At 38.5% G+C, this 13834-nt stretch overlaps 1 protein-coding gene across 2 annotated transcripts in view; it reads left to right on the top strand.

Annotated features, from left to right (window-relative positions):
* The window catches only part of PEX7 (peroxisomal biogenesis factor 7), a 79297-nt gene extending 66151 nt beyond the window's left edge, over nucleotides 1-13146 (top strand). For both annotated transcript variants that reach the window (XR_008698354.1, XM_055535731.1), the window contains one exon: nucleotides 11372-13146. Coding sequence is in view for 1 of the 2 variants with exons in the window: in XM_055535731.1 (XP_055391706.1) it covers nucleotides 11372-11440 (69 nt within the window). In the remaining variant the exon portion in view is untranslated. The remainder of the gene's footprint in view (nucleotides 1-11371) is intronic.
* The last annotated feature ends 688 nt before the right edge of the window (nucleotides 13147-13834 follow it).

Consider the following 13834-nt stretch of genomic DNA (forward strand, 5'->3'; position numbering starts at 1 on the left):
ATACCTGTGTTTGCCACTGTTTCCCTCTCTGTCCTCCACTTCTGCTTGTGCAAAGTATCTCTGTCTTTCCAAGTCCTGGCCAAAGTCTTCTCTCCTTTCCCTTTTTTTGCTTCAGTAAATATTTGAGTGCCAGCCCCTTGCCAGAAGTTACATAAACTCCCTCATATGTAGGTACTGAATAAATGTTGAATGAATTAATGACTGGGTGAATGAAAAGACCCTTTTTTTAGTATACTAGTCAACAATTTCTTCAGTTCACTTCAGTTCAGTCGCTCAGTTGTGTCTGACTCTTTGTGACCCCATGAATCGCAGCACGCCAGGCCTCCCTGTCCATCACCAACTCCTGGAGTTCACTCAGACTCATGTCCATCGAGTCAGTGATGCCATCCAGCCATCTCATCCTCTGTCGTCCCCTTCTCCTCCTGCCCCCAATCCCTCCCAGCATCAGAGTCTTTTCCAATGAGTCAACTCTTTGCATGAGGTGGCCAAAGTACTGGAGTTTCAGCTTTAGCATCATTCCTTCCAAAGAAATCCCAGGGCTGATCTCCTTCAGAATGGACTGGTTGGATCTCCTTGCAGTCCAAGGGACTCTCAAGAGTCTTCTCCAACACCACAGTTCAAAAGCATCAATTCTTCGGCGCTCAGCCTTCTTCACAGTCCAACTCTCACATCCATACATGACCACAGGAAAAACCATAGCCTTGACTAGACGGACCTTTGTTGGCAAAGGAATGTCTCTGCTTTTGAATATGCTATCTAGGTTGGTCATAACTTTCCTTCCGAGGAGTCAGCGTCTTTTAATTTCATGGCTGCAGTCACCATCTGCAGTGATTTTGGAGCCCAAAAAAATAAAGTCTTGACACTGTTTCCACTATTTCCCCATCTATTTCCCATGAAGTGATGGGACCGGATGCCATGATCTTCATTTTCTGAATGTTGAGCTTTAAGCCAACTTTTTCACTCTCCTCTTTCACTTTCATCAAGAGGCTTTTGAGTTCCTCTTCACTTTCTGCCATAAGGGTGGTGTCATCTGCATATCTGAGGTTATTGATATTTCTCCCGGCAATCTTGATTCCAGCTTGTGCTTCTTCCAACCCCGCGTTTCTCATGATGCACTCTGCATATAAGTTAAATAAGCAGGGTGACAGTATACAGCCTTGACGTAGTCCTTTTCCTATTTGGAACCAGTCTGTTGTTCCATGTCCAGTTCTAACTGTTGCTTCCTGACCTGCATACACTTTCTTACCTTTACTTAAACCCCATACTGATTAACATAATAAACTACATTTTTCTCTGCAGTCACTTCCTTTGGGAAGCTGGTTGAGTAAATAAGACGTGTTTTCTTTAGTCTGTAGTTTAATACATTGCAACATACTGTCTGCGCTGCTTTTTAAAATTTAGAGTTGACTCTTTGTGATTTCTTTCATTTTCTTTACATTCCTCTGCTTATTTCTCTTGTCCATTTTTGCTAAAGATATATAATTATCATACAGATATTTATAATAGATTAAACAAATTTCCCAAGGGCAAAAACAATTGTACATAAAATTGAGAGGAAAGAGTATAATGATAAATAAGAAATGGAAAATTTGTCAGTAAAGTAAACCTTTTAATTGGTCTGTAGGATGTCTTTGTTATATTAACACCCATATTAAATCAATTGAAATAAATTACCTTATCAATGGCTTGTGTAAACATTTTAATAAAATGGAGAACATTGATAAACTAGGAATATAAATCATTTATAAATTACACATGTATATAAAGTCTGATGTTTTTATTATAATGTTTTCCAAAATTTGCATTTATAGGATCATTATTATTGACGATGGTTTATAACACATCTTACTTGATCCATCAGTGATAAATTTTTATTATCAACTCCTTATTGACTGAATTTGTTTCTTTAATATCCTTGGGTCTACTGTGGAACTTAGCCCAGTACTTTACACATAGAAAATGGTAAAATATTTAATACAGTTGCTCTTAAGCATTCCATGTACAATGTCATGATGTATATGCTGTAGCTGAATTCAGAAATTAATAGGCTTTTTTGATAGATAATAAGTTTCTATTCTGTTTTTCAAGAATGCTTCTTTACATGTTTTAAAGAAATTGACATGCTGGGATAATATCAAGAAATTCATATTTCTAATTAATGTGCTTACTCTTAAAATTAGAAATACCAAATGTGCTGTTCAAAGTAAAATTGAACTAACAAAAAACAGACATTTGTATGGGCTCTTACCTTATTGGTTATTTTCACTACTCTAGAAGATAGGAGCTTTTAAAAATAATAGTGAAAAAGATTAATCTTTTCTTCCAATTTTACATTAAACAAATATAAAATATTCTAACAAACCATTTTTCCTGTAATGATGATTTTCATTCTGAGTTTTATTGAAAAGGGTGGTGTTTTGATCTCAGATTAAAGGAAGTTTAGAGGACATAGGGATGAAATGTACAACAATGGGAGCTTGCAAGGTAAGAAATAGTTTTCCACTTGAATATCCTCGGGCAGAAGATGCAGAGCCTGGAGGTCAGCCTATGCTATGGTGTCCACATGCACACTCACCTTCAGAGGGGAGGGTCAAACAAGGTCGGCCTTGGCAGCCAGCCTTCGGAAACCCTAGAAGGGAGTCAGGAGTCAGAAAAAGCCTCTCTTAAAAGATTAAGGGTTTTATCAGAGGACTTATAATGCAGTGTGGTTGCCTTTAAGCTAGAACTTTTTAGTTCCTCATTTATTCTTTCTTTGTTGCTGATGTATTAGTTGATTTACATTGTGTTAGTTTCAGGTGTATAGCATAGTGGTTCAGTATTTTTGCAGATTATATCCTATTATAGGTTATTATAAGATAGTGGGTATAATTTCCAGATTCTGCCAAGACACATAATCAATGACTCTGAAAAAAATCCTGTTTAGGTGTACTTGTACAAAAGTGTTTCCATCCATATGCGAATGTTGTTAGAAAACAGAAGCTATATTACCCAGAATACTTTCATTTTCTCCATAGTTATTGTAAAGCAAAGAGCCCAATTTATTATGCAGATGTATGATTGGCTTTGACACCTGAAAGATTTTGCTCCATTTGTTCCCTTTAGAACAGATATTTTAAAATCTGTATTTACTTTATTTGGCCCTGTGGGTCTATCTATAAACTGTTCTAACCCATTTAGAACTCACCAGGGTACAAATCTAAAATAAATTAAGTAACACAAAAATACTGTTATTCACCATAGTTTAAATGAGTAATAGAATTTTGTAATGTGTTCAAGTAGAAATTCTGGATTCTTACTCATGGAGAATCAGGTCTGGAAGCTACATAAACTTTTGGTTAAGAATGCTTCAGGTGTAAGACTAGTGATTTTCTTTAAAGATAATTCAGTGTGTCTTCTTTCTTAGTCCTCCTCACAACTTACTGTCTTCCCGTCACATATCAGCCTACCAGATTTGAAACTTAGATTGTAAATAAAAATGTAAAAATATGGCACAAGGTATTTTCCATTTTATTAGTGGCAAATTAACCTCTGTTTTTCCTCAAGATCGGAAGAGAAATCTTCCTTTGAAAGATTTTTTTCAATAATGCTAAATTTCCTTTTAGTTGATAACCAAAAATTCTTGCATATAAAGTACTTCCTCAGATCTCCAGGTTAGTGCACAGGATGAAAGCCCAGTTAAGTGATATAGAGTAAACCTTCTGTACCATGGGTTCCCCATCCACAGGTTTTCAGTTCAGTCGTTCAGTTGTGTCTGACTCTATGCGACCCCATGGACTGTAGCCTGCCAGGCTTCTCTGTCTATGGGATTTTCCAGGAAGAATACTGGAGTGAGTTGCTGTTTCCTACTCCAGGGCATCTTCCTGACACAGGGATTGAACCCACGTCTGTTGCATCTCGTTCACTGGCAGGCAGATTCTTTACCTGGGAAGCTATTCTAATGTACTCCAAAGCTTGAGACCACTGCACAGTAGAAATGCCTCTAGGAAACTAAAGTTTAACAGTGTGCTTTTGTCTTATTTGAGGGTTGAGATGTTTATTTTTAAAACAGCTATATGAAGAATGACTTTTTATCTCTCTTAAATCTACTCTTTTGGCATTATATTGCTTTTTGTAACAGGGGTCTATTATATATTTCTCTTATCGTCAAGTTCTAGAAAAAAAGACTTTAATCTCCCCTGATGAACTGGTAAATTCATTGTATTTGTGTATCTTATATTATTGTTTGCCTTTTTCACCTTTGCTGCCAAAATGTGTAGATAGAGCTCAATTTCATACCCCATTTTAGCAGTTATTCTTAGCCTCCTTTTTCTAGATGATTATTAGCCCCTTATTCCCATTTCATGTTTGTTCTTTTAATGAAATGGCTTTTCTGTGGCCATATTCAAGGATAATTTTCAATATGGCCGTCATGGCTCTCATACAAGTATAATATGAACATGTGTCAAAGACCTTTTGTAACTTGTGAAGGATTTTACAGCTAGCTCAAAGGAACCAAAGAACAAACACATATAGGCAGCTGATGAATGTGAGAATGAATTTACTAATAGATGCAGAACTAGTCAGTATCCATGGACAGTAACACTTAATGATTAGAATCATCTCTCAGGAGACAGGACAAGGCATCGCTTGTGTCTCTATAGGACAGCCTTCATTTGCAATTTTAATGGCTGAGAATCATTTGATTACTGTCAGTTTTCTATAACTTTAGAGTTGTAAAATAATTCAGTCAGAGCCAGTGGAAGGCATTAAGACCCCTATAGATTCCAGTAATCCTGTGAGACTCTAGAACAATGCCAGCATTCCACTGCAAGAACACCTAGCAGTCTATCTGCTGATTGCAACCTTTCACAGTTTTTCCTGACAGCAAGGTAATGGGCAAAGAAATGAGTCCTCGTATAGGAGCCTGAAATGGAGAAAGAGGATCTTCGGTAGATGAGAAAGGAGATATCCTGTTATTGTCTTCTCATTCTCTGTCGTGAGTCATCTGCCCTTGAAGGAGTCCATGTGTTCAGGAGTGAATTCCTGGGGATGGGAGGGAAAGATGGCTTTGCCACGGAGAAGCAGGACCAGGGCTGGGAAAGACTCCTTGCTGTATTGGACAAGCTACTGCAATGGGTGGATCTCATCCAGTAAAACAAGAGTATTACCATATCATCTGATTTACTTACTTATTTTTTGGTCTTTCTGTTAACCCTAATTTTTAGCAAAGTCTTTTAGGCTGGCTTTAGATAGGTAGCATGGGACATTAAGAAAAAGCCCTGTTTACCCTAATTTATAGAACTACGTGGGGAGCAGTCCCTTCAAGGCCATTGGAGTTGTGATGATAATTAATGAGCGCCCCACTGCAGACCCACAGTGACCTCATGGTCACGTTTCTTTATCAGGAAGTCTCATCTCTACATTGCCTCTCTTAGAGAATCTGGAGCCTTGTTGTTAGTTTAGTAAAGTGCTTTTCTTTCTTACCGTATTATTATTATTATTATTATTTTTACTTGTTAGCTTTTTAAAATTCACAGCACTCGATGTTGTTTAGTCGCTCAGTTGTATCTGACTCTTTTGTAACCCCATGGACTGTAGCCCGCCAGACTTCTTTGTCCCACGGATTTTCCAGGGAAGAATACTGGGATAGGTTGCCATTTTCCTCTGCAGGGGATCCTCCAGACCCAGGGATTGAACTTGTGTCTCCTTCATTAGCAAGGAGGAGGATTCTTTTCCACTGAGCCACTGGAGAAGCCCAGCACTAGGTGGGGTTTAATGAAATAGTTAATTATTTTTAATTAATTAATTAGTTAATGGGTAAAGAGTGTTTGCATTAATTTGAATCAATCTATTCATGTGTGCTCAGTCATGTCCTACTCTTGGCAACCCCTTGGACTGTAGCCCCCCAGGCCCCTCTGTCCATGGGATTTTTCCAGGCAGGAATACTGGCTGTGTTTGCATGCTCGGTCATGTCCAACTCTTTGCAACCCCATAGACTGTAGCCCCCCAGGCACCTTTGTCCGTGGGATTTTCCAGGCAGGAATACTGGATGTGCGTGCATGCTCAGTCATGTCCAACTCTTTGCAACCCCATAGACTGTAGCCCCCCAGCCCCTCTGTCCATGGGATTTTCCAGGCAGGAATACTGGCTGTGCGTGCATGCTTGTCACGTCCAACTCTTTGCAACCCCATAGACTGTAGTCCACCAGGCCCTCTGTCCATGGGATTTCCTAGGCAAGAATACTGGAATGTGTTGCCATTTCCTTCTCTAGAGGATCTTCCCGACCCAGGGCCCAAACCCATGTCTGATGCATCTCCTGCATTAGGAAGTGGATTCTTGACCACTCACGCCACCTGGGAAGCCCATAATCTAGTCATGATTCTGTATCCTTGCAATTTTAGTTCTTTCTCATATTATCAATTAATTTAGTGTTTAGAGTTACAAACATTTGCTGATTCAGTGTCCTTGACATTTGTTAGTTTTATATATATATATATATATATATATATATAAAAGTTCTTAGTAGATAAGAAGCTGGATTGAGAGTGCTAAATAAGGATTCAGAAACATAAGTTACAGATATGTTATATTAGAAGCTTAAGTCTCATTTCTCTGATTCTCTTTTCCGTAATAGTTGACACAACATACAGAAAGGCCCAGCACTTGAAAAACTATATGCATAAATGAGACAAATAAATTTGTGTAATAATCTTTGTGTTTTGAGGTATAAAAATTTACAGTTGCAGGATTAGGCAGATAATGAGTATTGATCAGCCTTTTGTGAGGCCACGGTTTTCAGTGAACAGACTCAGCAGTGTTAGGTTCTGGTTCCACTTCTGCTGCTGTAGTGTGAATATGAGAAAAAGTTAAGCTCTGCAATCTTAATCTATAAAACTCATTCTTTGAGCTAAACTTTATTGAATCATTGTTAAGTTATAGCACAACATGGTGCATGCCCTCAAAGAGCTGGAAACACTTGTTAATAAATAAGCACAGCTGATATATTATAGGTACAGTGAATGACTTCCCAGAGGAGGTAATGCTTAAATGGATTCTTCTGCAAAGAGGTGTCATCTCCAGGCAAAGCAAGATAAGGGCCAGAGAGGAAGGGAGGGAGAAAGGTTATTCAGGGGAGGGGATCAGTGAGAGCACACGAGCATAGAGGCATGAGCAAGATGGCAGGATTTGAGCGTGTGAGTCTGGTGCACTGAGAAACAGAAGTAGGTAGCAACCAAATCTTGAAGAGTCTGATTTTTAATGCTTAAATTTAAAAAGTTTGACTAAAAGGTCTCTAATGCTTTCTCTAGCTTGAATTATGAGCTGAGATATTGTTAGTGAATGATAAGGAGTTGATCTCTTCTGATTGGGCTTACCTTGTGACTCAGCTGGTAAAGAATCCGCCTGCAATGCAGGAGACCTATGTTCAATCCCTGAGTTGGGAAGATCCCCTGGAGAAAGGAAAGGCTACCCAGTCCAGCATTCTGGCCTGGAGAATTCCATGGACTGTAAAGTCCGTTGGGATTCCAAAGAGTTGGACACGACTGAGCAACTTTCACTTTACTTCAAGTTCTGATTAATCTGCAGTTCCTGTATTCTATAGTGACAGCCAGGTAATTTGACTGACCGAGACTTTGAGTTCCCTTTTGTAACTTTCAGCCTTTGCAACCATTAAAGGACCGGAAATATAGTTCAAATAACTTTGGTCAAATCCCTTCTTGCTGCTTCATCCTTAATGTTACTGTCTACATTTTTTTCATTTCCTTCTCTTACTTCTGGAAATTTTCGAACGTATAGAAAGTAAACAATGCTATGCTATGCTAAGTCACTTCAGTCGTGTCCGACTCTGTGTGACCCCATGGACGGCGGCCCACCAGGCTACCCCGTCCCCGGGATTCTCCAGGCAAGAACACTGGAGTGGGTTGCCATTTCCTTCTCCAATGCATGAAAGTGAAAAGTGAAAGTGAAGTCGCTCAGTCGTGTCCGACCCTCAGCGACCCCATGGACTGCAGCCTTCCAGGCTCCTCCATCCATGGGATTTTCCAGGCAAGAGTACTGGAGTGGGGTGCCATTGCCTTCTCCGAAAGTAAACAATAGGATAATACAATTCCATTATCCAGATTTGACAATTACCAACATTCTTGTTTTGTTTATTCCTCAACTCATGTCTTCATTCAGTTTTTATTATTGTCATTATTACTGTTTCTAGGTGTCGTTTTTGTACACTGAAATGTACAAATCTTATATATAGGCTTTTGACAAACAGATATACTTGTGTAATCTACATCTCATCTCAATACAAAACAATTGCATCTTCCTTTCAAATTTCCTTGTTCTCCTTTCCAGACTCTCCCTGGCCCCATACCTCCCTCCAGTTGAAAAGACAAAACAACCGTTTCCTTAATTTTTATTTTGCCTTAGATTAGTTTTGCCTGTTTTAGAACTTACATGATGGCATCTCCTATATGTGCTCTTTGGTTTCTGTCTTCTTTCACTCACTTACTGCCTGTGAGATTCATCCATGTTGCTCCCTCCACCACCAGTAGTTCCCTCCGTTGTGTTGCTTAGCATCGTTCTATTGTTTGAATTTACTAGTTTGTCAGCCATTCTTTTGTATGTGTTATGCTTGTTTCCAGTTGTGAGCTATTGTGAATGAGGTTGCTAAGGATATCCTTATATACACTGTTTTGTAAAAATGTTTTCAGTTCTGTTGGAAGCCCCTCTAGGAGTGAAATCACTCGGTGTGTGTTTATAAGAAACAGCCAGTTTTCCGCAGTGGTTATACCAACACAGGCTTTCCAGGTGGCGCTAGTGTAAAGAACAACCGGTGTGCCAATGCAGGAGACATAAGAGACACAGGTTCCATCCCTGGGTTGGGAAGATCCCCTGGAGGAGGGCATGGCAACCCACTCCAGTATTCTTGCCTGGAGAATCCCATGGACAGAGGAGCCTGGCGGGCTACAGTCCATAGGGTCGCAAAGGGTCAGACACAACTGAAGCAGCTTAACACACATAACACACTTGAGAGTGACAGCTCATCTGCATCCCTCCTAACATTTGATGTTGTCTGTCTTTAATTTGGGGGCTTCCCTGGTAGCTCAGCTGGTAAAGAATCTGCCTGCAATGCAGGAGACCCCAGTTTGATTCCTGGGTCGGGAGAAGGAATAAGCTATCCACTCCAGTATTCTTGGGCTTCCGTGGCGGCTCAGATGGTAAAGAAGCCATCTGTGGTGTGGGAGACCTGGGTTTGATCCCTGGGTTGGGAAGATCCCCTGGAGGAGGGCATAGCAACCCACTCCAGTATTCCTGCCTGGAGAATCCACATGGACAGAGGAGCATGGCGGGCTACAGTCCATGCATGGGGTCACAAAGAGTCAGACACGACTGAATGACTAAGCACAGCACAGCACATCTTTAATTTTAGCCATTCTTGTGCATATGTAGTGGTATCTCATTGTGGTTTTTATTTGCATTTCCATGATGCCTAATGATATTGAATGTTTTTATGTGCTTATTGATCATTTATATATTTTTTATCTGTTAATAAAGTCTATTGTTCATTTTTAATTGGGTTGTCTTTATTACTGAGTTATAGTAATTCTTTATATATTCTGGATACAAATTCTTTGCCAGATGTCTGTTTTGTGAATATTTTCTCCCACTCTGTGTTTTGCTTATTCGGTTTCTTTTTTTTTTTTTTTTAATTTTATTTTATTTTGAAACTTTACATAATTGTATTAGTTTTGCCAAATATCAAAATGAATCCGCCACAGAACAAGACCTTTTAGAACTAACACCCAAAAAGATGTCCAACGCTGGCAAAGTGAAGTGAAGTCGCTCAGTCGTGTCCAACTCTTTGCGACCCCATGGGTTGTAGCCCACCAGGCTCCTAGGTCCATGGGATTTTCCAGGCATGAATACTGGAGTGGGTTGCCATTTCCTTCTCCAGGGTGCTTATTCAGTTTCTTAGTGGTGTCTTTGGATAATCAAAAGTTTTATTTGATTGAGTCTATTATCTAATCTTTATGGTTATTACTTCCTGTTTAAGAAATCTTTGCTTGCCCTCGGATTGAGACTATATGTCTCCTGTGTTTTCTTCTAAAAGCTTTATACCATTAGCTTTTATATTTCAGTCTCTGATCCATCCATCTTAAATGAACTTGTGTTTTATGGTGTGGAGTTGGGCTTTAATTCTTATGTTTTCCATATGGCCATCCAGTTCTAGCATCATTAGTTGAAGAGACTTTTCTTTTCCTATTGGGTTGTTTTGGAACATTTGTTAAAAAGCAGCTGTCCAAGTGTTGGGTCTGTTCCAGAGCTGTGTTCTGTTCCTTTGATCTGTTTGTATATCCTTATTCCAGTATTGCACTGTCTTGATTGCTTTTCTTTTATGATTAGTCTTGACTCCAGGAGTGTAAACAGTACAATTCTGTTCTTTTTCAAAATTTTTGTGGCTATTCTAGATCCTCTGTCTTTCTACATAAACTAAAAGTCATCTTCTACGTTTTTATTAAAAAGCTTGCTGGGATTATGAATTTTTTATAAATCATTTAGGGGGAAAATTAACATTTTAATAAATATCGAACCCATGAACATGGTATGTTTTCCATTTATTTGGGCCATCTTTAATTTCTCTCAGCTGCATTTTAGGGTGGATATTTTGCATACCTTTTGTTAAATGTATTTCTAAGTATTTTGTTATTTGATGCTATTCTAAGTGAATTTTGTATTTGCAATTTAAAAATTTTCTCTTGTTGGTATACAGAAATACAATTGATTTTATACCCTGAGATATTGCTATACTTACCAATTTTTTAACACACATTTTTGAGCACCCTGAACTGTCTTCCCTTCATGTTTTTATGTGACTTTTTAGACTTGAATGTCTATGTCTACCCTATATCTGCCCCTAAAGAGGGCCAGTGTGAATGCAATGGCATTTGTGAAATCTTCTGACACTTTCCCAGCTAGAGTCAAAGAATTGCTTCCCTGAGAGTCTATTAGAGCACTTTCCACTTTTGGTTTTGAATGAGCCATTCTTTGAAGGCAGGCACTATGCTTTTCCTTCCTTTTTATCCCCATAATAACCGGTATGGTGTCTTGGTTCACAGTTTAGGAATGTACCTTTTCAACATTTATCTCAGGACCCGTAGGGAATTATGTAGCTCTGGTGGGAAACCCTTACAGGCAACTTCAGTCACTTGGAAACAAGCCCCAAAGTGTATCTTAAAAAGGGAAAGTAGACTTTTTTCCAGAAACGCGTTCCTGTGTTCCTCCTATTTAAAGATCTGTTGAGTGGTGGATGATCTACTTACACTCCAAGTGACTTAGGCTTTTTTCTCCCAATTTTGAATGTTTGTGGATTGTTTCTTCTCACTTCCTTTTTGTTTTCCAGGTGGCTGACTGTGCTTGGGATGAAACAATAAAGATATATGATCCTGTTTGTCTTACCATGCTGGCTTGAGACAAGCTTCTTCATTCAGAAACAAAGGAGACTGACTGAAGAACTGCTTAGCAGGAAATAAGTTATTGATATTATAGATTTTATGTTTTTATATACTATTCATATTTCAAATTTTAAAAAATCATTTTGGAATCAATTTTGAGGCAGCTGATAAAGACTTTGGTTCACTATTTAAAGCCTGGTACATAAGCCATATTTCTTAAAATCTTAAGACTAATTGAAGTTATGGTATATGGTGTATCTTATAGTATCTATTAAAATATAACCTATTATAAAATGGATTAAAATATGGGAGCTCTGTAGATTATATTGATAGTGATATATTTCACTTTTAATTTGTCATCTTTGATTTAAAATATAATGACTGCTATTGATAAAAATCACAAAAACAGTATCTCTTGATCATTTATGATTTTATGACACCCCTACCAAGGTTACTTTTTCTAATACAGTACATATGTATAACACTATATAATATTGATACATCTATGGTTATAGTAACAGGGCTCTAGTAACTGCAGATTTATTCAGGGATTATTTATTGAGCATCTACTATGTGCTTGACACACAGAATGAATGAGATTCTCTCAAGGACTGGTGTCCGTCATACATAAGAACATGGGAGCTTTCCTGGTGGTAAAGAATCCGCCTGCCAATGCTGGAGACTCGGGTTCAGTCCCTGGTCCAGAAAAATCCCACATGCTGCAGAGCAACTAGTCCATGTGCCACAACTTTTGAGCCTGTGCTCTAGAGCCTGGGAGCTACAGCTACTGAGCCCACATGCCTAGAGCCTGTGCTCTGCAACAAGAGAAGCCACCACAATTAAAAAACGTGCACACAACTAGAGAGTACCCTACTCGCTGCAACTTTAGAGAAAAGCCTGCACAGCAACAAGGACCCAGCAAGCCAAAAATAAATAAATAAAATTATTAAAAAAAAAAAAGATGCTGAGAGTTAAGAGCTTACATGTATTTTGCTTTTATTCAAATATTTTTAGATATTATACCCATGACCCTATATTTCTCTCTTCCTATTTCTCTATAATCAGATTTTTGAAAAACTGGTCACTGGGCAAAAAGTCTTAGGTCCTACAAAGGTTTCAGGAAATTACCTTAAAACTAAGTAATGAAATACTTAGTTAATTCATAACTAATAATGAAATATCCTAATTAATGCCATAAACCCTCCTCACTACCTCCTTAGGTCTTGAAAAACCTTAAGGTGTGATGATCCATAAAAAATTAGGTTGAAAGAGAAAAAGTAGTAGAATAGACAACTTTGTTCAGGAAGGAGGGGATATATGTACACCTATGACTGATTCCCTTGCGACTCAGCTGGTAAAGAATCCGTCTGCAATGTGAGAGAGCTAGGTTCCATCCCTGGGTTGGGAAGATCCCCTGGAGAGGGAAAGGCTACCCATTCCAGTATTCTGGCCTGGAGAATTCCATCAACTGTATAGTCCATGGTATCGCAAAGAGTCGGACATGACTGAGCAACTTTCACTTTCACATTGCTGATTCATGTTGAGGTTTGACAGAAAACAACAAAATTCTGTAAAGCAATTGTCCTTCAATCAAAAAATGAATAAATTAAAAATGTTACAAATGCCAAAGCTGTCATTAAATTTTTAACAAGTTTTTGAGAATGTTTAAAGAGAAAAATACATTTGTAGTTATCAGAACAAAAATAAAATATATGTATATTGTCTAATTTACGTATTTCCCAGTTTCTGCAGAAAAACAGGATACCTTACAAGATACAAAAATAAAAAAAAACAAAAGGAAACATAAAGTGGAGCAAAGCATGAGCTTGAAAATATATGTATTCTAAGAATAAGTTTTAGAAAGTTGCTACTGGAGGTGTAAATGGGAAGTCTGGTCAAGTACAGGATGCAGTGGCCAAGGCCTGAGGGCAAGGACCTCATTCTGGCTTGGCCCTAGCACCATGCCCGGCACATAGAAAGTGTTCAGTGAATATCTGTCGAATGAATGAATGGTCTCACAGAAAGTATTAACTCTTTTTGGTTCTTAGACCAATCAGTGCTGTTTTTGAGAGGCCCCCATAGAGAGGACACGGCTTCACATGACTGTCTTGTAAGGTCCAAGGTGCTCAAGCACGTCCTTAGAGCTGGCACAATGATGAGGCCAGTTCATAAACTGCTTTTGTGTTGCTTCCCTCCGTAAGAAAGACAAACTGTTGAACCAAGTGTATGCAGCTCAGTAAAAGCAGGTTCACAACTGGTATTCTCTGTATGGGCAGAATTTATAATAGACCTTCTAAAATACCTAACCCAGATCATGTTTACAGTGAAAGGAAATGACTTATTTTCCTTTTAGATGCAAGAGATTTTATTAAAATAATTTACCATGTATCATCTGAAACAGACACTGGTAA

This window comes from Bubalus kerabau, chromosome 9, assembly GCF_029407905.1.
Source record: "Bubalus kerabau isolate K-KA32 ecotype Philippines breed swamp buffalo chromosome 9, PCC_UOA_SB_1v2, whole genome shotgun sequence".
NCBI lineage: Eukaryota > Metazoa > Chordata > Mammalia > Artiodactyla > Bovidae > Bubalus > Bubalus kerabau.